Genomic DNA, 24,515 nt, shown 5'->3' with positions numbered 1-24,515 from the left:
GAGAGTAGACTACAATGCCGGCTGTTCTGACTCACAGTCTGTAAGTACGTTTTTTATATTTAAAGAATTTGCCACTGATGATTCAAATGCGAGTTTTGAGCAGAGTAGAGTAGGGCTTGTTGTTTGTCGTTTCTCCGATCACAAATGCAGACATGGTTTTACGTTTATGCGGCAAAAGACAGTATAAGTCATTATAATCCGTAATTATGTCCCCACTGGATGCAACGAATGCCTCGTTTATAATGGGTTTTCATGTTTTTGTCTCGTCGCTCCGGCCGGACAGGGCATCACAGTATGGTAGGGGTGTAACATTTTCGTCACACACTTGGTGTTCGGCCAATCACAACGCACTGGATAGCTGGCCAATCAGAGCACACCTCGCTTTTCAGACCGATGAGCTTTGTAAAAATCGAGCGTTTCAGAAAGGCGGGGCATAGAGGAGAAACAATAATGTACAGTATGTGGAAAATAATGTGTTTTTTGAACCTTAAACCGCATAAACACATTTCATTACACCAAATACACAAAATAATGTTCTTTTTAGCAACATCATATGACCCCTTTAATAAAAATATAGGCTAGTCTTAAATATTGTCTTTATATAAAAATATTTTCTGTTACTTTTGATGAGGTACTGCCTTGCTGAAAAAAACTTATCAATTAAAAAAAAATTATGATTACCCCAGATTTTTTTTTTTTGTGGATGTTTCATTTTTACAAGGTTATGTGATTGATAGAAAGTTAAAAAGAACATTTGCTGTCACTTTTGATTTAATGCATCCTTGCTAAATTAAAGTATAATTTTTAAAAACTAAAAGAAAAAATGTACCACAAACTTTTGAATGGTAATGTGCATATAGATAAAAATGTAGACACTATGGCACTCGGTTGAAGTAGTTCCAAAATAATAGTTGCAGATTTGGACTGCTAACTGAATGGTTGTAGTTTCAAACCTGATGTGATTTCAAGGAACTTTCCTTGTAATAAACTGTTTTATGTCACTTTAGATAAGAAAGCCTCTGCTAAATGAAGAATAAAGGAATAGCTTTGCTTTTACTCTGAGATAAATCTTTGAATCTTGCCCTGTTTCTACAGCTTCCTGTCAAGATACTTGTGCACAGTTAAGTAAAACAGACAGTGAAAGGCTTATCAGGCAGAATATTTTTTTTCTTAACTTGTTCTTGCTCTTATTTGCCTCAAAGATGGTCGTTATGGAGACGGCAGCTCCTCCTTTCAGAGCACAACGGGACATTGTGTGCACATGAGAGGCCTTCCATACAGAGCCACTGAAACTGACATATACAATGTGAGTCCTTATACACACATATGTGTTTATTTCAAGTATCTGTTAATACAAAGCGTTTATTTGATTACATACATGTCCTGTTCACTGTCTCTCTCCATGTTTTCTTCTCTAGTTCTTCTCTCCACTGAACCCAGTGCGTGTTCACCTGGAGATCGGCCCTGATGGAAGAGTAACGGGCGAGGCGGATGTAGAATTTGCCACACATGAGGACGCCGTGGCAGCCATGTCAAAGGACAAAGCCAATATGCGTAAGTGTTAGGAGAAGAAACAGAAGTAAAACTGAATGATTTTCATTAAAGGGATAGTTCACCCAAAAATTAAAAGTCTGCTGTTTGTTTACCCACATCCTTTAAAATATCTTCTTTTGTGTCAGCAGATGGAAGAAATTCATAAAGGTTTGGAACTACTTGAGATTGAGTAAATGATGAGAGAAGTTGTTTTTGAGTGAACTATACGTTTAAATTCAGTCCTATTAATGGGTCTTGAATGTCTGCATTCTTCTATTGAAGGAAACTGAACACCTTAATAAAACTTTGGTTATGATAGATGATATTCTGGAGCCTAAAGCCCAAAGTATACTTTGTTTTTGTACGCGTTCGCTAGCGTATGTGTACAGTCGAACGCACAGCCTTTCAAAGTATCCTCCATTTGATAGTGTGAGCGAACGCAGGCGGTCGACACATGCACTGTGGAAAGCTTCATCTTTGTCCAGCATCTGTTGTTTTTTTTCTAGACGTTATGTCCGATAAAAATGTCTTTGTACTCTTTTCAACTAAAGTTGCGGCTCTCTCATAACCCCCTGACACAAGCGCTTGTCAGTGCGGCTGTCTATTGTTGTTGCACTCTCCGTTATTTTGTTGTTGTTGTTCTCTTTAGTTTCATTTTCTACTGTAAAACAACGGCCTGGGCCAGTGCTGCCACCTTGTGGAACAACTGATTAGTGCAAAACCAATCAATGCGGTTACAAAAATCAGACGGTGCGCGTACTATTCTGATGATTAAAATTCGCATCACGCACTGTACGCTGAACCTCGCGGACGTGTAAAAACTGAAGTATACTTTAGGCTTAACTGACAAAGCAACTTTTCAAGCTGATGAATGACAAAAACATTGATAGCCAATCAGAATCCACTTAGCATATAAACCGGCAGACGACAAAACTGCGGCATATGCTTATAATACACATAATGTTATCTTCTGTTGGAGTGGATGCTAAATACATTTTGTAATCGTTCTTGGTGTGAATGGGCCTTTATTCTCATGCAGAACACCGTTATGTGGAGCTGTTCCTAAACTCCACATCAGGGGGCGGAAGTGGAGGATACGGTGGCCAAATGATGGGCAGTATGGGTAAGACCTCTTCTTCACCTCTCCTTCAGACATTAGTAACTCTATCTGAGCAGCTATCATAAATGCATAATTGTCGCTCTGCAGGAAACCAGTCATCATACGGACACAGCAGCCAACAGATGGGCTCTGGCTACAGCGGAGGTTATGGTAATCAGAGTGGCATGGGGGGCTACAGTGACTACAGTGAGTGTCAGCTCTTCCGTAGCTCTGCTAGCCGGTTCCCTGCCAAATCCTATCGCCCTTGGACCCCTAGGGGTAGCTGTTTGTAATGCCTGATTAAAAAGCCTTTCGTGTTATCCTGTTGTAGCTGATGAGGTAAATACAATCACAATTAAACAGTACTTCAATGCCAATAATATAATTTTAATAAAGTTTGTCTGGATTTTACATTGACTACATAGTATCTTTCTGTTGAATAAATGTGTACCTTTCAATATCATAATGTTCACATATTTAACAGAGAGCACAATTCAGTAAAGGTTGCATGTAAAATGCGTAGATTATGGTGATGGTTAGCTTACTAACCAAAACAGGCATTTAATTTGATCATTTTATAAATGACATCATCTGTGTCCCACCCAATACAGGGGCTGCATTCTTTGAAGTCTATGAAGGCCAAACCAAGTATTGTTTAAATGGGATGGTCTTGCTAATGGTGGATTGCTGTTGTTGCATAGAAACTGTGACAGCTGCTGTTGATGAGTGGCAGTAAAGTTTGTACTAGACTTTTTGACTCTTATATTGATAAGTAAATTGAAACCCAATAGTACATTTAAAAGTACAATTCCGCTTTTTCTCTCAATAAAAGTCCTCTTATTACTGGTGCACAGTGAATCTTGGGATAGTTTGGACTGTGAAGGATTCATCTGTTGCAGCACTCATGGTCCGGGAAACGAAGGACTCATTTTGAGGCTCCATTTAATGCATTTAGCCTTTATCGCCCCGCATTGACGTCTTAGGAATGCTGCCTTCGAAAGATGCAGTCTCTGAATTAGGACATGCAGAATTTGTACACAGGATACATAATTAAAGAAAAAAAGCTTTTGTTTTTATTGATTGCATTGTGCTGGTTTATTGATGCATGTTGCTGGTTAAGGCTTAGTATTTTGGGATGTATAATTTGGTTCCAAATAGACCATCCAGAGAGTTCTTTAAGCTGGTGGAATCTTTTAGGGGTCCAAGTGGGTTAGAATTTGACGCATTGCTCAAGGCCCTATCACATGACCTCCATCAAAGTCTCCCAATCATCAAACCAGCATTATCTCTGACACTGGATTGCATGCACTTTAACTGATGTAATGTTTACACCCAAAGTTTAAATGGTTTCACCTTTGACCCCATCTGACCATTTAAACTAAAGTGCAGTTATTGATTGCCAGACAATTCACCTGATGTATCGTTACATGGGTTATGCCATTGTGTAAAAACAAACAACTAAACCGCAAGTTCCGTTGTTACCAATAGAGTTTAATGGAACTTGCGACCATAGTTAGCTAACGATGACTTCTATATCTCTTATGATACCGCTTACTGCTTTTGTTTGCTAAATTAACTGGTTTAAGTTGTTTCCTTAGCTTTTTTTTTTAAATGTAATTTATTTTTTTGCTAAATCTGCTGGTTTTAGCTGGGGTTTTTTTGTTGCTTTTTTTGTCTAATTATCTTAATTTGTCTAAATGTACTGGGTTTTGCGTTTTAACCTATTTAACACTTTAGTTTTTAACTTTTTTTTTTTGTTAAATCAGCTGGTTTTATTTATTTATTTTTATCTTTTAAAACTTGTAAATTAAAACTTAACTATTTCAAACTGAAACCCTTTACACTTCAAGCTTATAAAATTACTTCAGACTTTTTGGCTAGGCTTTTTCAAGCCAACAGCAAAGTTTGTCTACAAACTTTATCTAGTTGCTTTTCATGTGGAATTTTTAAAATGTCGCATAATAGTATTGCGGTATAATTATTAATAATTTGATCAAGTTTTATTTGTGTATTTTGTTTTCATTTTATTTCAAAGTGTTAGTAATTTTGTTTTTGTCATTTTGTAGTTTTTTTTTAATTAGTTTTATTTTATTTTATTACATTAAGTTAAATTACATTAAAATGAAAACTTGGCAACTAGCTGAAATAAATTTTGTATTTCAATTGACAAATGTTTTTGATAATGGTTTTAATTGTTGTGTAGTTAACTATAATAACCATGTAAATCACCCTTCCATGACAAACCTGCATCGCTTGTCATGTGACCAGGCCTTGAGCGTCATAGTATAAATGGCGATTCTTTCCGCACTGAGAACTCCCTGGTCCTAAAATGTGTATTTCTTTCTCCTGTCAGGTAATCAGGGCGGAATGGGGAGCGGTTACTACGGTGGAGGGAGCCGCGGGTCCATGGGAATGAACGGCCTCAACAGCGGCATGGGGGGAGGCTGGGGGATGTAGCGTCCAGGCCTTTCATAGCTGCTTTATAACCTTAATTTGAAGTGTCCTCTTTCATTTGTTTGTTCTTTGTTCCTTGCTCCCTTCCAAGTTGTGTTTGGAGCTGAACTTCTTTTTCCCTTTTGACATGGTTGAAAACAAATCCTGACTAGAGGTAGTAATTTATGTTAAAGAGAAACTTTATTTGCTGAAATGTGACAGCCCACGTATCACACTGGAGAGGTGCCTGTAAATCTGTTTTTACAGTAGAGTATTAAAGAGGTGATTTGTTTCCTCTTTAGGCCAACTTTATCAAAGCCTTTCATACAGCGTGACGTCTTTGCACACGGAGGTTTCACTCTGTCAGTGACTGTAGCATCATATCTTAAACTTTTGGCTCCTGCAAAGGTGTTTTGCATGTACTTAATGCTTACTCCAGGCCGATCGTTTAAAGAGTGTTTAAGTTTAGAAAAAAAAAAAGATTTTTGTATAACTTTAAAGCATGGTGGGACATGGACGGGTTTCATTTAGATGCATGTTACTGTTTGCATTTGCTTTTTTTTCCCCATGCAGTGTATCACCTGTGATTTCAGTGTAGTGGACAAATGTCCTCATGGCTTCACAGATGGATTAATACTAATTTGAGGCAGTGTTTATTAAACCGTACACAATTCTATCAAATCTTCAGAAACTTCATTACAGCTTTATGAACTGAACAGGAGACAAAAGAGGGTACAACACAGGACACTCATACAATCTAAAACAGACATTTTGTATTCCGAGAGCCTTAAAAATTTTGTAAAAAATGTTTTTTTTTGACTGGCATGAGCAACAAAAGTTGGAGAAAATACAATCCATCTGCTCTTTAGTCTTGCATACTATAAATGTGGTTTTGTCTTTGGACAATGAAAAATCATTTACAGACTTTGGGCCTCATTCATGATATTAGCATTACAAATGTGTTCATAAAACCATCGTTATTCAATTCTATTTCTGTAAGACTGGATTTATGAATGATTTACACATTTTGTTGAACAATTCGCATATCTACTAACTTCATACAGGAACTGGTCCCAACTTTTGACCTTTGATAGTGGTATATTTTTTTTGTATGACATGCACAGATTAAATATTTATAGCACAAGCACATACACTTGAAAATTAGTGATAACAATTCAGTAATTCCATGTCTCCTTTAAAAAATAAAATTGAACACAGCAGAATTTACAAAATCATTACAAAATTAATTCTGTCCTATTTTGATAAGAGGATACTAAAAAGCATGAGTATCGAAATATGAATCCTCTGCATCCACTCTTGGTGAACACATGAAAGGCTTATATATGTTAGTGCTCTCCCTAAAATGGAGACTATCATAAATACAATCAGATTAATGTTAGTTTCTAATTATCCTTGCGTCTTCCTGTAAAAAAAAAACCATATGGTTTTGCAACAATCAAAGGTTTTAGTCAAACAAGCCAAGTAATTAACGCATAAGTGTTAAAAACAGAGATTGAGAGTTTGATGAATATAGCTGGCGTGTAGTTTCTCACACACACACACACGATCAGCAGAGATGTTGAATGCTGTCAGGAGGAGCCGATGGAGCTTCTCTGGAGCAGTAGGGAATGGCAGATGTCACACACGCGGACAGGTCTGGGGAACGAGGGCAGAGCCAGCTCATTACTGGAGCAGCTGTTGCAGTAGATGTCTCCACAGTTCCTGCAATGGTGCTTCAAACAGAAAAAACGAGTTGAGTTACATGCCAAAGACTGAGGTGTAGTGACAAGAGTGGAGCATCACTCACCTTTCTCCGAGAGATTGAGAATTCTTTTTGGCACTGCTTGCACTGTGTAGCTTCATCGTCTTTTAGCCAGGCATGACCCTTGATAAGACAATTGTCAAAAAACAAATTTATTGGGATACTGAACGTTACTTGTTACTTAAATTATTGGGAAAAAAAATGTATACCTTTATTAAGGATGCATTAAAATGATTAAAAGTGACAGTAAAGACAATGTTACAAAAGTAAGTCACATCAGTAAGTGTACAAAAAGTTACACAGCAAAGTAAAAAAAAAACAGGAATACTTGGAAAGCAATACTAAGAAGGGATCTTTAGCTTTGCTGTGCAAATGGACACAATAAAGGTTACCTCATGAAGCTCTTTTACCTTCAAGGCTTTGTTGACCTCTTTGAAGTCCTCCATCTTGAGTTTGGATCTGAAAGCAGGATTTTAGTTCAAGACATTTAGCATGCTGCAAATGAACACTTTCAGCTGTAAAGCAGCTCTAAAATGACAAAAGCATCATTCAGCTGAAGTCAGTTCAGCTTTGATTCAATTCAGTTCAAAAAGACTGTCAGTGTTGCAGAGTTCACCAATTATGATACAAATTCGATTCAGCTATAAAGCAGCTCTACAGAAGACAACTGTCATTATCCAGAAATATCAGAAAATATGAGTGGAGTTGTCTTACTGGCTGAGATGAAGGCCCATGTCCTGTAGAGCCTGTTCCTGCTCCTCGCACAGCTGCTGGAGCTGTTTCTTCTCCTGTCGAAGATCAAGAAGCTCCTGCAGAAACAAAGGCAGAGTGTCATAATTGATTAACACCATAATACAAAAACTTCACTCTTGCTTTGATTTTGTATCATTTAAAGTCTTTATTGACTTGTACTGGTTAGTTTTATGGCTGAAGCAGCAGTGTATCTGACCGTCTGCAGGCCCTGCAGCTGCTGCAGTTGTGTGCGCAGCTCTGCGCTGTTGTCCTGTTCTCTGTGTAGCTCCCTCTGTAGGTTTTGCCGCTGCTCCTTCTCTGTGCTGAGCTCTGACTCCAGGCCTGCCCTGAAAAGAGAACAGAAACAACAATTGAACCTAAAAAAAATCTAAATCTAGAGGGGTGAAATTATGACCCCTTTAAAAAAAAAGTTGTTTTTTTCACCCCATCGTTTTTTATTTAATTATTTTTAAACTTACATTTCAACAAAAAATAGATCTTTAGAGAACAAAAACAATTGGGGGAATACATAAAATAAAAAATATTAAATTAAAATAAATGTATTTAATGAATAAAATAAACATGAACTGAAATAAAATATATTAAATAAATAAAATTTATTTAAAAATTGTTCTGTAATGCAGGATGAGATTTCTAAAGTGATTATAACAGTAAAGGAAAAATTCAAAACAAATATTTTACAGCTGGTTTAAATTTAAAGGGATAGTTCACCCATCATTATTTATGCACCCTCCACTTGTTCCAAACCTGTATGAGTTTCTTTCTTTTGCTGAACACACAAGAGAATATTGGTAACCAAACAGTTGACGGTAGCCATTGAGTTCTATAGTATTTTTTTTCTCCATTCTATGGAAGTCGACTGTTTGGTTACCAACATTCATCAAAATATTTTTTTGTGTGTTCATCAGCTGAAAGAAATGCATACAGGTTTGGAACAACTTAAGCACGCGAGAGAAATGACAACATTTTTTATTTTTGGATGAACTATCCCTTCAAGGTATCTATGACAGCAAAGTTAGCGCATTTCTCGAAGCTTGATTTACACTACCGGAGTGTGTCGAGGTCAGCGAGACGCTTCTGCAGAGCGTTCACTTTTCCTTTCATCTCCGATCTCAGCTCATTCTGGCTTTCATCAGTGTTCTTGCGCACATTTTCTGAATTTTGAAGCCTAAGGAGCAAGTACTCATCTTTATCAGGTCTAGAAAAACTACACACATATCATTATCATTTCATACATATCTGTGATCTTCATGTTGTTTCAAACCTGTATGACTTGTTTCACCTACATTCTTCCAAAGATCATAAGGAAAACAAAGTCATTAGGTTTGGAACATCACATGGGTGGGTAAATGATGAATTATTTTAAGTGAATTATTCCTTAAAAATGTCCTGGCACCTCTGCTCTAGTTCCTTCATGGCTGCTTCCATCTGAATCACCTTCTCTTCCAGCTCTTGCATGTCCTCCACTTTTTTCTGGGCCACTCGGTCAGACTCCTTTATAGGTTAAACGACAAGACTTAAGTTTCAATTGGTAACAGGTAAATGTTACTATTCCAGTAACATTTTGTTCAGACAATAAGATGCAACACCTGTGCTTTGTTGAACATCTGTAAGTTGAGATTCTTGACTTGGTCGAGTTGTTGTCGAAGCACGACCAGCGTGTCTTGTTTCTCATGCGTGTCCTTTTCCAGGAGTTTCATGGCAACTTCCATTTCCTGCTTCAGACCGATCTGCAGCTCCAGCTCCTTCTGCAGCTCCTGATTTGCCAAACAGTTTATTTAGATACTTTGGCTCCATAAAATATTATAGTTACATTAATGCATTAAAGGGATGAAAATTCTGTCATCATTTATTAAACCTATATGAGGTTCTGTCTTCTGTTGAACATAAAAGAAGATATTTTGAAGAATGAAGGTAACCAAACAGTTTTTAGACCCCATTGACTTTCATTGTATTTTTTTTCCCATACTATGAAAGTAACTGGGAACCAGCAACTGTTTGGTTACCCACATTCCTCAAAATATCTCAGAAAAAAGAAACAACATGAGGGTGAGTATATTTTCTTTTTTTGGCTGAACTATTCCTTTAATACTATGCAATACAATACAGACTCAAATTCGAAAAAGATTTTACATTTAGAGCTGAATTCTTTTATTCTTACCTGCCGGATTCGTTTCTCCTCCTTGTATTGCTTCCAAACTACACTGTACATTTCATCCAAACCCTGCCGTGTCTGTCGATATGTTTCTAGCTCAACCTGGCTGTCTTGTAGAGTCACCTAAACAACAATCCAAAGTGAGTAAATAAAACTTTCTTAGTAAATAAAACCGTCTTTTGGAATGACAAAATACTGCATGGATTAATTTTTTAGTAATAAACCAACAGACAGGCCTACATTTGGCCATTTTTAGGATCCGTTCCAAACTTTTTCTAGCGACTTTTCCAGTGAATAGAGGCAGATTTTTCAAAATGATTTCATACTGATTGATTGTGTTCATAACATAACATTTCTATTGCAATTCTCACCTCCTCTTTCCTCTGACTAGATTGGAGAATATTTGCATTTTCCTGTTTAAGTTGTTCCTGCTCTTCGCGCAGAGCGTTGATTCTGTCTGTGGCTGCTGTAAGCTGTACATCAAATAAATGTATTTTTCCATGTTAATCCTGTATTTAATAATGTGCACATTTTAGAACCAAGAAATTACAATATGCAAAATATAAGGTCATAATAAAGCCCATAAAAAAACAATCAATGTAATATTTCCACCTCCTCAATGAGTTTGCTGTTGGTCTTCTCCAGTGAGTCCATCTTGGCCTGAAGATCCGTCACTGTGCAGCTCAGATGCCGGTTCAGTTCTTCTATGTAGTGCTTCTGGTCAAGAATGGCTGTCATTTTTGAATCACTGTTAGCAGTTAAAGAATTAGAAAGAGTCAAAATTACTAAACTAGTTCTTGCCATGTAATTAGTGATTTAATGTTTAATCTTTGCTAAGTGATCACACTCACTCCTGTGTGTTCTCAGTTGCTTGCGGATCCTTTAGATACATTGAAAAGTCAATGACGCCCACCTGCAGAAACAAGAACACAGTGTTTAGTGTCAGTGTTAAAGAGCACATCTGATAACATGGTTTGGACAGCTATATGTTTCACCTGGGAATCCAGATCCTCTCCTTTCACACACAGATTGGCATCGATCACATTCAGACCCACCAGCATCCCTACAATCACAGCCCCCTCCTCCTCCATTATAAGAGCCCCGGGGTTATAAAACTCCCTGAGACAGAAAAAAAACCATGAATTTACATTGGGAAGCCCAGAACTGAATAGCACTACAATACTGTATTTTGTATGATATTACACAAATTCTGTAGAAGAGTCTAAATATTAAAGATCATTGGAATTTAACTGCTCTTACCCAAGAAGGTCTCTTCTATTTATTAGCACTTTCATGTAGTCTGCGATTTTTTTCTGCATTAGAGCTAGATGAAGCCACGCTCGAGCTCGCCCGAGGCCTGTCCTGAAACAACACAGAACCTCATGAACCTCACGCTCTCCTATTACACGGTTTCAGACAGGATATTATATTCAAGACAAACGCCTGTGATGGGAACCTACTTGATTCCAGGCATATCCCGCACACTGGTGGCAATGTCAGCTGACTCAGGGCACAGTTTCTCCATCAACTCCAGAGGAGCCCAGATAGACTTATTCTGACCAATGAAAGTCTTCTTTACTGCACAGGAGGAGAGACAGAGACATGCAGGATTTAGGCCATAAAATGGGTTAATTTCACAAAACCTGTCAAGAATATCTAGGTTTTACACTCCAAAATCAAAACAAAATATAGCTGCAAATGTGCAACAGTTATTAGACACATCCTGTTTCCTATTTCTCGCCATCATTTCGTCGCCTCGCCACGGCCAAACCGTTTGAGATATCAAAAATCCCTTGGCAATTTTGCGTCCCCAATGTCCTGAGATCATGTTCACCGAGTTTGGTGGCAATCGGTTGGAAATCCTCAGACAAGTATATCAAATTCCAGAGCATGCACTTTTTACACAGTCCTGAATAGCCAACTTCCTGTTGGGCGGAGCCTATGACATGCAGTGCAAAAGTTGTTTGGCTCAATGACATCTATATGTGTACTGAGTTTCATATGAATACGTGCAAGTATGTGTGAGCTATACATCAAGCTTTCCGACTGTGTTCCAGGGGGCGCCGTAGAGCCCCTGTGCCACGCCCGGGTCCCAGCCTCTGCGGCGTCCTAATGACCGCAGGTTCCAACGCGTGTGCAAATTTTCAAGAGTTTTTGAGCATGTTAAGGCCCCCAAAAGGCCCCGGATAGTCGAAGAAAAAAATAAAATAAAATAATAATAGTCCTTAGGAAAACAATAGGCCCCTGCGCCTTAGTGGCTTGGGCCCTAATAAATAAGAAAAAAAATCATATTTTCCTTCAAGAAATGTAGCCTTTAAGTTTTCATAACAATTAAACATTTCCCTCTTGAAAAAAAATTATTAAATACTTTATTAAAACCCCGAAGCAGCGTTATTATTGTTGACTACAATTAAAAACAGAAAACCATTTTCATTGCTTGAATAAAACAATCAGAAATTGAAATAAAATATATAAAAATACATATATTAAACGTATTGCATTTCAGCTAGCAACCAAGGCCACATTTCTCATTCTTCAATTTCTGAAAACAGAAAATATAAAAACTAAATTTCATTCAAAAATATTCATAAAAACTAAAAACAGTATATCAATGATATGAAAAGAACACTGCTCTGAAGTATTTATAAATCATGGAGGTATTTGTCGAAACTAATTACATTGCAGCATTTTATTTTTAGTGTACAATAAATAATTTTATATAATAAAAATGACTTTATTAAAATAACGAGAATCACCTCAAACTGAAATGTGCACCATCCAAATTAAAAGTCACACTGTAAGCTCTGTCAAATAAGCTTTATGTTCATAAATATGTAAATAGATAGATAGATAGATAGATAGATAGATAGATCATATATTTTGTATAAACAAATAAATAAATAGATACATACATACATAAATAAATAAATCTAAAATATTTATTTTTGAAAATACATAATTTTTTATTCTTCTCATTTGATTATGAGGGTGAAACGTGACCGGAGTATGTTTTTGTGAGAGTTACCTTTATGAACGCAGTGACATTTCGTAATTCTACATTCACTTTTAGCATTTATGTCCCATCTCACCTTTTAACCCATGTTTAAGGCAGTGCTCCAGAACCACAAAGAACTGCTGCAGAGGTGGATATTCAGAGTCCAGCGTGCGGCCGAGACTGAGGGAGGACTGGATCAGAACCTTAATGCTGAGCTTCATCATGCTGAGGAGGTTTGACCTCTCCACCACCATGGGATCCTTCACAGCTGGACAACACAGATGCATTAACACAAACACTTCCTGTGGCATCTGCAGGACTAATCAGTTTAACTGGTGAGTCAGTATAATTAAGCGCAAATGAAAACACAATGACTTAAATATTACGGTATCTTAGAATAACAAATAAAGAGGCTTAAACTGAACTTGAGGGGAAGTGGATTTTCCTGCTAGAAAAAAATATTCAGAGTCAGGAAGCAGGTGCATTATTCATTTCCTGTATACTGTAATGGTCTACAATACAATTATGTTACATATTGGAATCATACCCCAAAAAAGCCACAAATGAAGGTTATGTTTTTCACCATATAACACTAGATGCATTCAAATGTATAAATCACTTGTTATACTCATAGATGCCTAATCAAAATGGATAATGCCCCGATAAGAGTTGCAAGGACTGACCTCATGAATACACTAACCTGTGTGATGCAATCAATTGGACCTGTACATTCTTTTGAATGGTACACTTATAGATCTCTATTACAAAACTGTACTGTTTGATGGAGCAGTGCTGCAATCAGATGATAACATGGTTCTTTGTCATTTACTAAAGTACATCACTTTTAATATGTTCATATACCATAGTATTTGGGCAGCTGACATGATATTTCAAGCAGTGTCAGCAGTGTTCTCTAGTTTGGCATGTTATAATTTTGAGTATTTCTACTCTAATCCACAATATATTTTTTTTACTAGTACAGTTTCATACTTCTCGTCAAGAAAATACACAAGCAATTATTATTTTCTCATGTCAAGCATGACAGGGTTTTCAAAACAGTAAGACACAAGGGAGAGCTGGGGGACCATGGAAAAGTACAAAAAAGAAAAGTGTAAAAACAATAAATAAATAAAATAATACAAAAAATATGATTACACTAAAATAAATGCCAATTTTGATAGAAAAGTAACAATAATTTGATTAAAAAAGGCAATATGATTCAAAAAAGAATAATTAAAATAAACTACAGTATTACAGTTTAAAATTAAATAATTAAAAGGTAGATTAAAATAAAGCGTACATAATTAAATGCATTTTTAAATAAATAATTTAAAATGGAATAAATAAAAAATAATTTAAATAATACACAGAACAATATATTAGGTAGAAAAACGTGAAAAATACTTTAAACATAATATACTGCACATATTTTAATTTTATTATACATTTTTCCTAAAACAAAACTGGGAATTTACATATAGATGCAGTAGCTGGCATCTAAAATATGACACGGCAAGCGATATTTGTAGTTTCAGATTGGCTTTTCCCACAGGGCTATTTAAGTAAACCAAAAAAAAAAAATTTCAAAAAATTGATTAAAAACTTCATGGTAAACCTACACACCTTCCCTTATACATTCGTACCAATCTGAACGTCTGATTTTCATGGTGCATTTAAAAATGTTCACATCCGCGACGCACCAATTTACGTTGTGGAAAAAAGTAGTGTGCATGTAAATTTATATATAATATTATGGCAATACCAAGGTCCCATTTCCAAAAATATGGCATTATCGTTGTACTTTTTTTTTTTTTTTAATTCTGTTATTGACTACTTATCTTACTAAGTAAGCGCAGTCAGTTAACTTTCTTATCCCTATATTTAAATATCAGAGAGCTGAACAGGTGTCATACCTGCTGTCTTTGGGGGCTCTGAGGTGTCAGAGGTGTGTTGTGATGCGTCCGATCCCTTTAACCCCGCGCTGTAGTGATTCACTCCACTGCTCAGCGTCTCCGTCGCTTTACGAGCAAACGACAGAATCGGCGCCGACCAGGAGCTGTCTGCCCGTTTGTCCTTCTGGACCTCGTCGGTATCGCTGGCGACATCATTTTGCCCAGGTTCCGTAGCCACTGGTTGTTCTTCTTTTGCAGGAACGTCTTCGCATTCAACTTTGGTGTTTGGATCTTCGTCCGCCATGTTTACTTGTCAAAACATGTGACTCGAGACCAGAGCAATCGCTTTTTGATCGCTCAGGGGAGACAAATCGATCGGCGATCGAGGAGTTTTTTTTTTAATCTATATTTAGACATCGATTTAAAAAAAAATAGAAAGATGACTAAATGCATAAAAAATAAGACGAATAGAACAGAAAGAACGAAGATATTGAACAGAAATCAAATAAATCAAATACAAAATAAACCAAAATCAAAAAAAAAAAAGTAAAACATATTAAAAATAGATTGAAAAACTTACCCACATACGGACAGACATATTTTAAACCTTTTAAAGTTGAACAAATTATGTGTGCATATTGGTTGGACTGTCTATGTACGAGTTTAATGTATCCACTAGATGGCAGTAGCGAACGCCGTTTTGCTGATTTAAATGGCGAAACACAGACCATTTGCTGTTTTTCTCGTTTTTATGCTTTCTGCTCAGTGTATTTCCAAAACTAGGGAAAGACTTGTCTGATGCAAAGCATTTTTAAAAGACACGATGTGTGATTATGAAAGAATGCAATTGTGGGTAATAATGTCAAGGATTAAAAATAATGAAGGTTAACTGATTTGTTAGATCTCAACCCATAAAGCAATTTAATGTTTGTTCATACATGTTCTCATTCATTCATTTGATCACAGTGTTAGTCCAAATCTGAATCTGGTTTAGTTGCTTCACTACAGGTGTTTTGAACCGTAACTTTCATTAAAACTAACATTCATTTCATTATCAGAGCATTAGTTAATGTCTGTTTAAACACATGAACATGTTTTGAACGAAAATTCAATATGGTTTACATAAATATTTTCCCTTAATGTGCTTATACTGATCCACTTGCATGGCTCTCCTGCAAATGAAATTATAATGACATAATATTATGTTCTTTTTATTACTTCAAACTCGTGATCAAAACCATGGCAGGTGTTGTTTTTAACCTTTTATTGTCTTTGGGTCATTTCAGTAAAGAATGTTGATAAGCAGATTTGTTGCGATGGATTTTCAAAGTGAGCCTTATTTACAATGGCAAGTTATTTGTGAAATATGCTGAAACTGTAAAATTGTATCTATAATACCTACTTTACTAATACCAGAATATACAATTTGTTATACAATTTGTGAGATATTATGAAATACCAAAAGTGAATGTGCTCTATTCAAAAAGTCATGCATTTTTAATTGTTTACAAAGTAGGCCAGATGATCACAGGTGGGTGTAGATTTGTAGCACAGTAGGAGGGTTAAAACTTGTGAAAAAAAGAAGAGGTGTAGACCAATAAAACAGCTAATAAAACATCATCAAAGGAGTTTGTCTTGATACACAATCTGTTACAGCTCTATAGTGGGCGTGGCCACAGTCATATTTAAATGGCTGTCACTGAGACGCGGCTGATTTTTTAACCTTGACGCACGAGAGACGCTCACAGTAACAAAGTAACGCTTGAAGACACTGAGTAACAATCTACGGTGGCTTCAAAGGAATTAACACAGTGGGAAGGATTTTCATTTTAACAGCTGAATCTATCGTCGTCATTACCAGAAGGGAAAATATGAAGTTTTTAACTAGTTTGCGTCTTTTCGTCTTTACCATCGGTGAGTATAACTGACAGACCGAGGTTGCTTGTTGCTGAAGGGTGTCGCATTACAACCCTTTGCTAGTTATAGAAGTGTAAAATACTCCGTTTTTTGATAAAGAAACTTTGGTTTTACTAATAAAGTAAGTGGAAATTCATAACATGACTTGTTTCATATTCAACTGAGGCTTTTTTCTTCTTCGAAAACTTCGAATTTGCCAGTGAACCTATTAATGGGTCAACAATGTCATTCAGTCATTCTGTTTTAAGAATATTCTGGGATATATTTATTTTTGTCTCATGCATTCATTCGTTAGCTCAGTGTCTGTGCATGCAAGATTTTTGTAAATGAAGCCCCTCAGCACCCTCTAAGGGTTTTAGGTAATGCACACAACCTATTATTAGTTTTAAAACATGCTTATTTGCATGTCAGTCTCTGGATCGTGAAATAAACTCGATTGTATTTATTCTAGTTAAAAGGGAAAATATTAGTGGGCTCTATGCATTAATTACAAAAAATACGACTAAAAAATACAATTCTGAGACACCAGCAAGTATATAATTTACATTGTAGTCAACAATCCACTGCATAAACATTTAACAATCAATCAGCCTAACTGACTAAGTTTTAATGGCTATTCACTATGTTTTTCCATTCAGTGGCTGTCACATCGGTGAGCGGTGCATCTATAGAGCGGTTTGAGAGCGAGAGGCCTGCACAGACAGCTGTGATTGATCTTTTGGAGGCACTGAGTGAGAAGAGATCTACTGTGGACAACAAGCAAGTGGAATATGAGGAGGAAGACGAGTATTACTATGATGATGAAGAGGAGGATGAGTTTTCAGGGGATTACGAAGTGCCACTTGGTAATTAATTTAAACATACGCATTTAGCCGATGCTTTTATCCCAAGTGACTTACAATAGAGGGGCATAAGCAATTCGTCACAGATTTTGTGATTTGCATTTATGCTGTAGTTAAAATTTTAGTATGAATAACTACATTTCTTCTTCTCTCCCACCAAAACAGTTGCTTTTTCAAGCAAACCCAAAGACCCGAGTGCAGTTTTAAATGCGGAGAAACGTGAAGGCTCGCAGAGGAAGGGGCTCGGAAGGAAGAAGGCCAAAGGAAAGGGAAAAGGCAAGAAAAGGAATCCATGTCTAAAAAAGTACAAGGACTTTTGTATCCACGGCACCTGCCAGAATCTCAGGGACTTAAAGGGGCCCTCATGCATGTAAGCCCTTCCTTTAAACCATTTCTCCTGTATTTTTTTGTCACTCTTTTATTGAAATGGTTATATTTTAAAGCCGTTTAAGAGAATCAATGGCTGTTTTTTTTTTCCAGATGTGACCAGGGCTATTCGGGAGAGCGATGTCACCTTTTCTCCCTGGAAGTAAAGCAGAATGAGGGAGAGTATAACCGCACTACAGCGCTTGCTGTGGTGGCCGTGGTTCTCTCTTCATTGTGTCTCACCATCATTGGACTTTTACTGGCACTCAGGTTTGTATTTAATCTCCCCCATTAATTTTTTATGAGCAATTAGATGTCTGCAGTCTATCATAATGTCAATCTTTGTATCATCTAGGTTTCACAAGCAAGGTGCATATAATGTGGAAAATGAGGAGAAAGTTAAACTGGGAGCCGCCCCACACCACTAAACGAGACGGGAGAGAACGGTGAGCGAGGTCATCCATTCGTACATGCTGCATAAAATCATCCAGCATGATTTGACTCAGTCGCCTGACATCTGTGTTCTTGTTTTATTTCAGGGCAACCGTGTGGAAATTCTACCTCAAAATGAAGTGGCAAAGTTGAATGTTGTGCGGAGCAGCGGGCACAGCGTGCTGGAGAGGAGGATAGAGTAACAGTATTTGTTTGGCAGGCGTCGTGGTGTCTCCGTGAAGGGCCTGACTCACGAATGACTCGCAAAAATGGTTCACAGGAGAGCTCAAAACCTGCCACGAACTGGAACTCTTGACAGACAGACTCGGTCGGGAAGAGAAACCGAGCTGTTCGATACAGAATGAGAAGGAACTCTTCGGGGTTGGGAATGTAGTTTGAGTTTTAGAGGCGAGGCTTTTTCTAGTACTGAAGAAGCTTGGCCTAAATTAAGTATTCTTACAAATAAGCATTTTTGTTCATGTCTTGTGCACTGTGTATTTAATCGTTGCTGGCTATGCTTTAATTTATTTATTTATGTATATATAACTATTAATATTTATTTGGATTTAGACCAACCTTGTCCAGCCCTAATGCACTGGCAACGTATTTGAAAGTCTCTGTGTTGTATGTTGATGTAATATTTTATTTATTAAAAGAAGCAGTAGTAATCCGTGTCTATTCAGTAAATGAGAACTGAACAATGCTAGACCGAAAATCAAAATAATAGTATATTATAATGGTATGCGATTTTTGATATTTTTGATGCATTTAATGAAGAGAATTTTTGGAATTATAATTATTTGTATTTTGATGTTCAGGGCAGTGTTAGAATGTATATTTCAGTAAACTTTATGAAATGTCATATTTCAAGCTTATTTTTTTCTTTTTTTTTTTTTTTTTTGGCCAGTAAAATGCTTGCACTGTTAGTGAACAGTGTTCCTATTAAGAAATGTGAATTATTAGTTCAGTTTCTGTTTATTTAATTTCAGCATCCTGCTCTATAAGACACAGTAGTGGTTTTCTCATTTTCTCATTGTATGTATGGAATATTTTTAAAATGCTCCGACAAGAAATTAAGGCAAAAAATAAAACCTTTTTATATAAAAGACCAAGTTATTGTAATTTCTTTAGAGAATTGTATGCACGTTATTTTCCCAAGGAGGAAGATTCCAGTGTGATGCAATGAGTCATTTCCTCATGAGAGCAGTTAGGACCGGTTTCCCATTTTGAAGATATTTTTGAAAACTGGAATAGCGACAAAAATACTGTAATGTCTACATTTTGGCATAAAAAGAAAAGTGTCTAGTCTGCCTCCTGCTCTCAATTCCAAAGATGTCTTTCATGTGACATGCACATGTATCCTGAGCATGTGATCTGCATTGTGGCCATTTGACAATAAACAAACCTCTTTCACAAACACACCCATCACATGCAACTTCTCACCTTGCATTATATGCTTGCATCATCGTGAAATTGCACTTCCTTGACAGAAAATTGCAATACTTGGTCACACCTTCAGCATTTTATACTCAACTGAAATTACTTCTCCTGATCTATAAAAACTGGATCCGTGACAGACTTAAAAGAGGAACCCACAGCACAGACTCATTTCCTTTTGCATGTTTGAAGTCGGTCTCAGATCCTTTGTTGGTTTTTTTAACTTTTAACCCTCACTGTTTTAAACCAATGTTTAAACGTCTGTGGCAAACCACCTCCGCAAAACGCATTAACAAGCTCAGCTTGTTCCACACAGTGCCTGTCTGCTTGAATGAATGACTCATGCTGTTTGTTTGTAAAGCTCCTGTTGGGTGACATCCTTCATACAGGGGCATCGGAAGAAGTGTTTGCTGAGTCCCAACTTTATCACTTTTTGTTAGTGATACTAAAGGACAACATAAACAGTTATTGTTTTATACTCATATAAGTTCACTCAGCTTTGGGTAATTGGATATGGCGTGGTCAGCTGACCGATCTGGCAGGGGATATGGGTTGTTCATCACACGCTGGGTGGCCGACAGCCCTCTTTTAGGGTTGACATCATTCTCGTGCTTTATGAGCTATCCAATCTAACTCTGCCACATCTGGTCGGAATACTGTACATATGGGTTTGGGTCACGCCCTGGCAGTATGTTGAGCTTACAGTTCATAATTCAGGAAGGTTATGATGACATACCAGAGCAGAAATGACCCCTCGACTGAGTCCAGTTTCTCCCAAGCTTCTTTTCTCCATCTCTGTCTTCTGGTGGAGTTTGGGTTCCATGCCACTGCTACCTTTGGCTTGCTTAATCTGTAAAAAAAAAAGAAAATCATCAAAGTATGTTTTACAAGAAAATATTGTCAGTCTTGTTTCTTTATAATTAATTGTGAAATATACTAGTGATTTTTTTCTGAAACTATCACTGCTCTCAGATGAGAATAAAACTTCAATTAATTTAACACTATAGTCTTGTGTAGAGCTGCTTTATAGCTGAATTGAATTTGTTTCATAACTGATGAATTTTGCAACATCAACACTGTTATGGGCAGTTTACACAGAGCACAGAGGAATGAAGAAAAGGCAATGCATTGAAAAATTGTGATTGGTGTGAACACCGCTTGTCCATTGTTTTTCTAGCGCACATGCACTAGATGCATTTAACCGTTGCGTTCGCGTCTCACATATGATATGGCATTCTAAAAATGTAGTCAAAGCCCCTTTAAGGCAAGTAATTTCACTCAGCAGCCATCTTTGAAATCTGTTTGAATGGGGAAACATCAAATTCTCATGATCATTCTTATGATTAAATTTCCTATTTGAAATCACTGTCTCATATATGTTGTTTCTTTTGCCCAAATAGCATTAAAAAAGCTTATTTTTCAGGCTAGACCAGCCAGTGCGCATGCGCAGTCCTAAGCGCACGTCCAGAGATTGTCTTATTTTACTGTCTTATTTAATGTAGTATTTACCGTTGGAAAAAGTGTAATGGCTAACTTCACATGAGGCACCTCAGTCCTCTAAAATGGCCTTTGGTCTACTTCCCTGCATACCGCCAAAGCATTAGCAATAGCCGTTACACTTTTTTGGCTAAAGGTTGCAGGCTTGCCTTCCAGTGGCTTTGGCATGTCTCAGAAGCTGCTCTCTCTTAGAAGCCATTTTGAATTTTAAGTGAATAAAAACTGTATTTTGTCTACTTAAAGTTTTTTGGAAAGACATTTTGTCAGCTGAACAATCGGTAGCCATGATGTTAAAAAACAGTACAATCCATTGAACGCACTGCACTTCTTTTCCTCATAGCCTAATTTTTATTCCTGTCAAAAATTAAATATGGCGCTACCCTGACTAAGGGTTTACTGAACTGAATCAACACAGAACTGGCAGAATCTAAATAATAACCCTATTGTCTTCTGTAGAGCTGCTTATAGCTAAATTGAACTTGTTTAATAATCGATGAACTTTACACAGCCATTGAACTGAACTGAATTAGCAAAATTGACTTGAGCTGAATAATGACACTATTGTTTTAGAGCTGCTTTACAGTGGAATTTGAATTTCTTTCATAGGCTATTTGATGAATTTTGCATCACTGATTCTATTACTTTCCTGTTTATTACTGTGAATCCACTTTGAAACAGTCTGTATTGTATAAAGTACTATATAAATAAAGGTGACTTGACATACGCTCAGACATTTCTTGTAGTGGCTCTGCCTTTGAGACATCTCCACCAGTTGAGTAAGATGACCCAGTTGAGTAACATTTATTGTTTGCCAGTAAAAACTTGCCTTTTCTCAAAACCCATTTGTTGGGCAAGGTGTTTCCTGCTGTAACAATGGCTCATTTCCATTGTACAATGGAAGTGCGCACACAGACAGTTGGAGATCTCATTAGGCCACCAGAATGTGTTGGGCTAAAGGTTCATTATACATATCTCGAGAAGGTGTCGTGTCTTAGGTGTTTGTTTTCAGTCACTCACCTGTGTTGAGCAGGGTGTGTGTGTGGTGTATTAATGATTCTCTGGCAGCACAGAAGAGCAGCTGCCGCAGAGTCGGACACACTGTCACTCCGCCGGTGAAACACGAGATCTGATGGATGAGGTGTCGACAGAGCCATTGTGATTCAACACTGAAGGTGCCTGATAGAGATACTCGTTCACTATATACAGCTCAAAGGGGAATCTAGAAATACTGTCTGAACATTTGCAGAATTTTGGCACAAAAACCTACATTTGTAGTAGCAAGAATATAAAGAATATAAACGTTGTGGGTGGTGGGTGCCAAGGTGTTGCTATATTGTTCTTAGTGGTCATGAGCAGGTTGCTAAGTGGTTGCTAATTGGCCACAAAATTTGAGGTGTCATTCATGTCCATATAAACCGTGGAAGGAGCTACGTCCTGAAATACGTCCTCTTTTTTTGCATGTTGTCCACTACAGTGGATAGATTAAAAGCTGTTTCTAAATGGCTATCAAAAAATGTAGCTCAGGAATATTTACTTTTATCTTCTATCGCAAAGGACTACGGAAGGCTGTTTTCAACACTGAATAAAACATTTAAAAGTAATTGCGACTTTTTATCTCATAACTTTAGCAATTCTGATTTCTTTCTCAGAATTGTGAGATATAAACTTGCAATTGCGAGATGTAAAGTCAGAATTGCGAGTTATGAAATCTCAATTCTGACTTTTTTCTCAGAATTTTGGCAATTTCTCACAATTGTGAGTTTATATCTCACAATTCTGACTGTTTCTCTCACAACTGTGAAATAAAAACGTGTAATTCTGACTTTTTTCTTCAAATCACGACTTTATATCTTGCAATTCTGACTTTATAACTCGCAATTGTGAGTTTATATCTTACAATTCTGAGAATAAAAGTCAGAATTGTGAGATAAAAAGTCGCAGTTACCTTTTTTAAAAGATTTTATTCAGTGGCGGGAATGGGCTTCCATATAATTGGCCTTCCATAATGGACAGATGAGTAACTATTTTGAAATAACTGCTTTTAGAGGAGAAAGAATAATTATGAGGGAATGCTAAATTTATATATATATATATATATATATATATATATATATTTTGAAATAACTGCTTTTAGAGGAGAAAGAATAATTATGAGGGAATGCTAAATTTATATATATATATATATATATATATATATATATATAGGTTAATATACAGGCATAAGGGTTTTGAAAAGCAATGAAAAGCAATTGAAAAACCAATGCAAACACCACTTAATATAATAATAAGTAATTATTAAAATTATTTATTATTATTGTTATTATTAAATTATAGATTGTATATTATTATTATTATTATTATTAAACATTCTAGATTATATTATTTTAATATCTATATAATCAATATTGATATAATATATAACTATGAAGTTGCATTATCCATAGCACATGGCAGTCTGAGGAGATGGACACACGGCTAGGGATTATGGGTAGGAATTGAATGTTTACAGTAGTCACACTTCTAATGTCTCATGGTGCATCTCTACATAAACATCAACTGTCTGATGCACCATCTGTCTTTCTCCTAGAGAGCCAGTAGTCTACTTCATCTTCTGTCCTGATGGCCCACATGAGCTGCCATCAGATTCTTTCACCGTGACCTCATGCTGCTGGACAGACACTTGTGTATCTTTATCACGTTATTAAATTCTCACCCGTCTATTTAGATCCCCTGGAGGGTCCAAGCAGGATTGTATGTCAAATGTGAGGAGAGGATATGATAACGCTGGGAGGAGTGGAGCAGAGAGGGGACAAAATGACTAAGAAGCCATCTCTTTTTTGCTCCGGCTCTAGCACAAACATATTCAGTTGCTTTTTCAGTGGATGCTATCAATAAACGTTGGGAATCTGATGGTGTTCCAGGGGTGTGGCTAGTGTTGAGCATTGGCTTTTTTTTTTTACCACATTGCAGAATTCAGTCAGAAGGGAGAGATGTCTTGCACTTGACTCACATATTTAAACAAGAGCCTCCACCCCCCTCACAGCCTCTCATTTCCGGCGAATGCGGTTGGGCAGAATTAAGCTAAAGCGTGCATGCCTTTCGGCCAGAATGACGCTTCCATGAGCCACTGTTTTGCAGAGCATGCTGATTTTAAATAGTTAACCAGGTTACACTTTCTGAACATGTCACATCAGTCAGTTATGGTTGAATGACAAAAAAGAGATCACAACTCACACCTCACTACTGAAAATATACTAAAACAAGAGGGAAAAAATGCACTTACAGACAGTGGAAGCCAATGGGGCAAGTACACAATGAATGTCAGCACATTTTGTTCATATGAACAAACCGAAGTATGAGTCAAAATGATTTGCTTTTTTAACCATGTAAAAAGGCTGACTG

General features: G+C 36.8%; 3 protein-coding genes across 7 annotated transcripts in view; 2 read left to right on the top strand and 1 right to left on the bottom strand.

The window, feature by feature from the left end:
- The window catches only part of LOC107660177 (heterogeneous nuclear ribonucleoprotein H-like), a 12,288-nt gene extending 7,176 nt beyond the window's left edge, over window positions 1-5,112 (top strand). For 2 of the 4 annotated variants that reach the window (XM_016449426.1, XM_016449422.1), the window contains 5 exons: window positions 1,203-1,306; window positions 1,419-1,554; window positions 2,573-2,656; window positions 2,741-2,839; window positions 4,986-5,112. In XM_016449426.1, coding sequence (XP_016304912.1) covers window positions 1,203-1,306; window positions 1,419-1,554; window positions 2,573-2,656; window positions 2,741-2,839; window positions 4,986-5,089 — 527 coding nt within the window. In that variant the 3' untranslated portion in view covers window positions 5,090-5,112. Of the gene's footprint in view, window positions 1-1,202; window positions 1,307-1,418; window positions 1,555-2,572; window positions 2,657-2,740; window positions 2,972-4,981 lie in introns of all 4 variants that reach the window. The other 2 variants (XM_016449425.1, XM_016449424.1) reach the window with 2 other exon arrangements.
- Window positions 5,113-6,633: 1,521 nt separating this feature from the next.
- Window positions 6,634-14,943, bottom strand: LOC107660176 (RUN and FYVE domain-containing protein 1-like). Of its 2 annotated transcripts, none has more exons than XM_016449420.1 (17): window positions 14,644-14,943; window positions 12,825-12,998; window positions 11,196-11,313; window positions 10,996-11,097; window positions 10,731-10,854; window positions 10,587-10,648; window positions 10,348-10,483; window positions 10,107-10,208; window positions 9,742-9,858; window positions 9,170-9,337; window positions 8,977-9,074; window positions 8,629-8,748; window positions 7,777-7,906; window positions 7,542-7,636; window positions 7,220-7,286; window positions 6,873-6,950; window positions 6,634-6,798 (listed from the first exon to the last, which is right to left on the bottom strand). In XM_016449420.1, exons 1-17 carry the CDS (start codon window positions 14,924-14,926, stop codon window positions 6,655-6,657), a joined length of 2,118 nt encoding a protein of 705 aa, XP_016304906.1. In that variant the 5' UTR covers window positions 14,927-14,943; the 3' UTR covers window positions 6,634-6,654. The 2 variants fall into 2 exon arrangements, with proteins under 2 accessions (XP_016304906.1, XP_016304907.1); XM_016449421.1 differs by having other exon boundaries at window positions 7,238-7,286.
- Window positions 14,944-16,329: 1,386 nt separating this feature from the next.
- Window positions 16,330-18,847, top strand: LOC107660175 (proheparin-binding EGF-like growth factor). The gene is made up of 6 exons (XM_016449419.1): window positions 16,330-16,536; window positions 17,178-17,384; window positions 17,547-17,751; window positions 17,862-18,017; window positions 18,103-18,193; window positions 18,287-18,847. The coding sequence occupies exons 1-5, from the start codon at window positions 16,494-16,496 to the stop codon at window positions 18,173-18,175; spliced, it is 684 nt and encodes a 227-aa protein (XP_016304905.1). The 5' UTR covers window positions 16,330-16,493; the 3' UTR covers window positions 18,176-18,193; window positions 18,287-18,847.
- The last annotated feature ends 5,668 nt before the right edge of the window (window positions 18,848-24,515 follow it).

The sequence above is a fragment of the Sinocyclocheilus anshuiensis genome, unplaced genomic scaffold (assembly GCF_001515605.1).
Source record: "Sinocyclocheilus anshuiensis isolate Anshui unplaced genomic scaffold, SAMN03320099.WGS_v1.1 scaffold888, whole genome shotgun sequence".
NCBI lineage: Eukaryota > Metazoa > Chordata > Actinopteri > Cypriniformes > Cyprinidae > Sinocyclocheilus > Sinocyclocheilus anshuiensis.
This window is presented reverse-complemented; position numbering and strand designations above follow the sequence as displayed.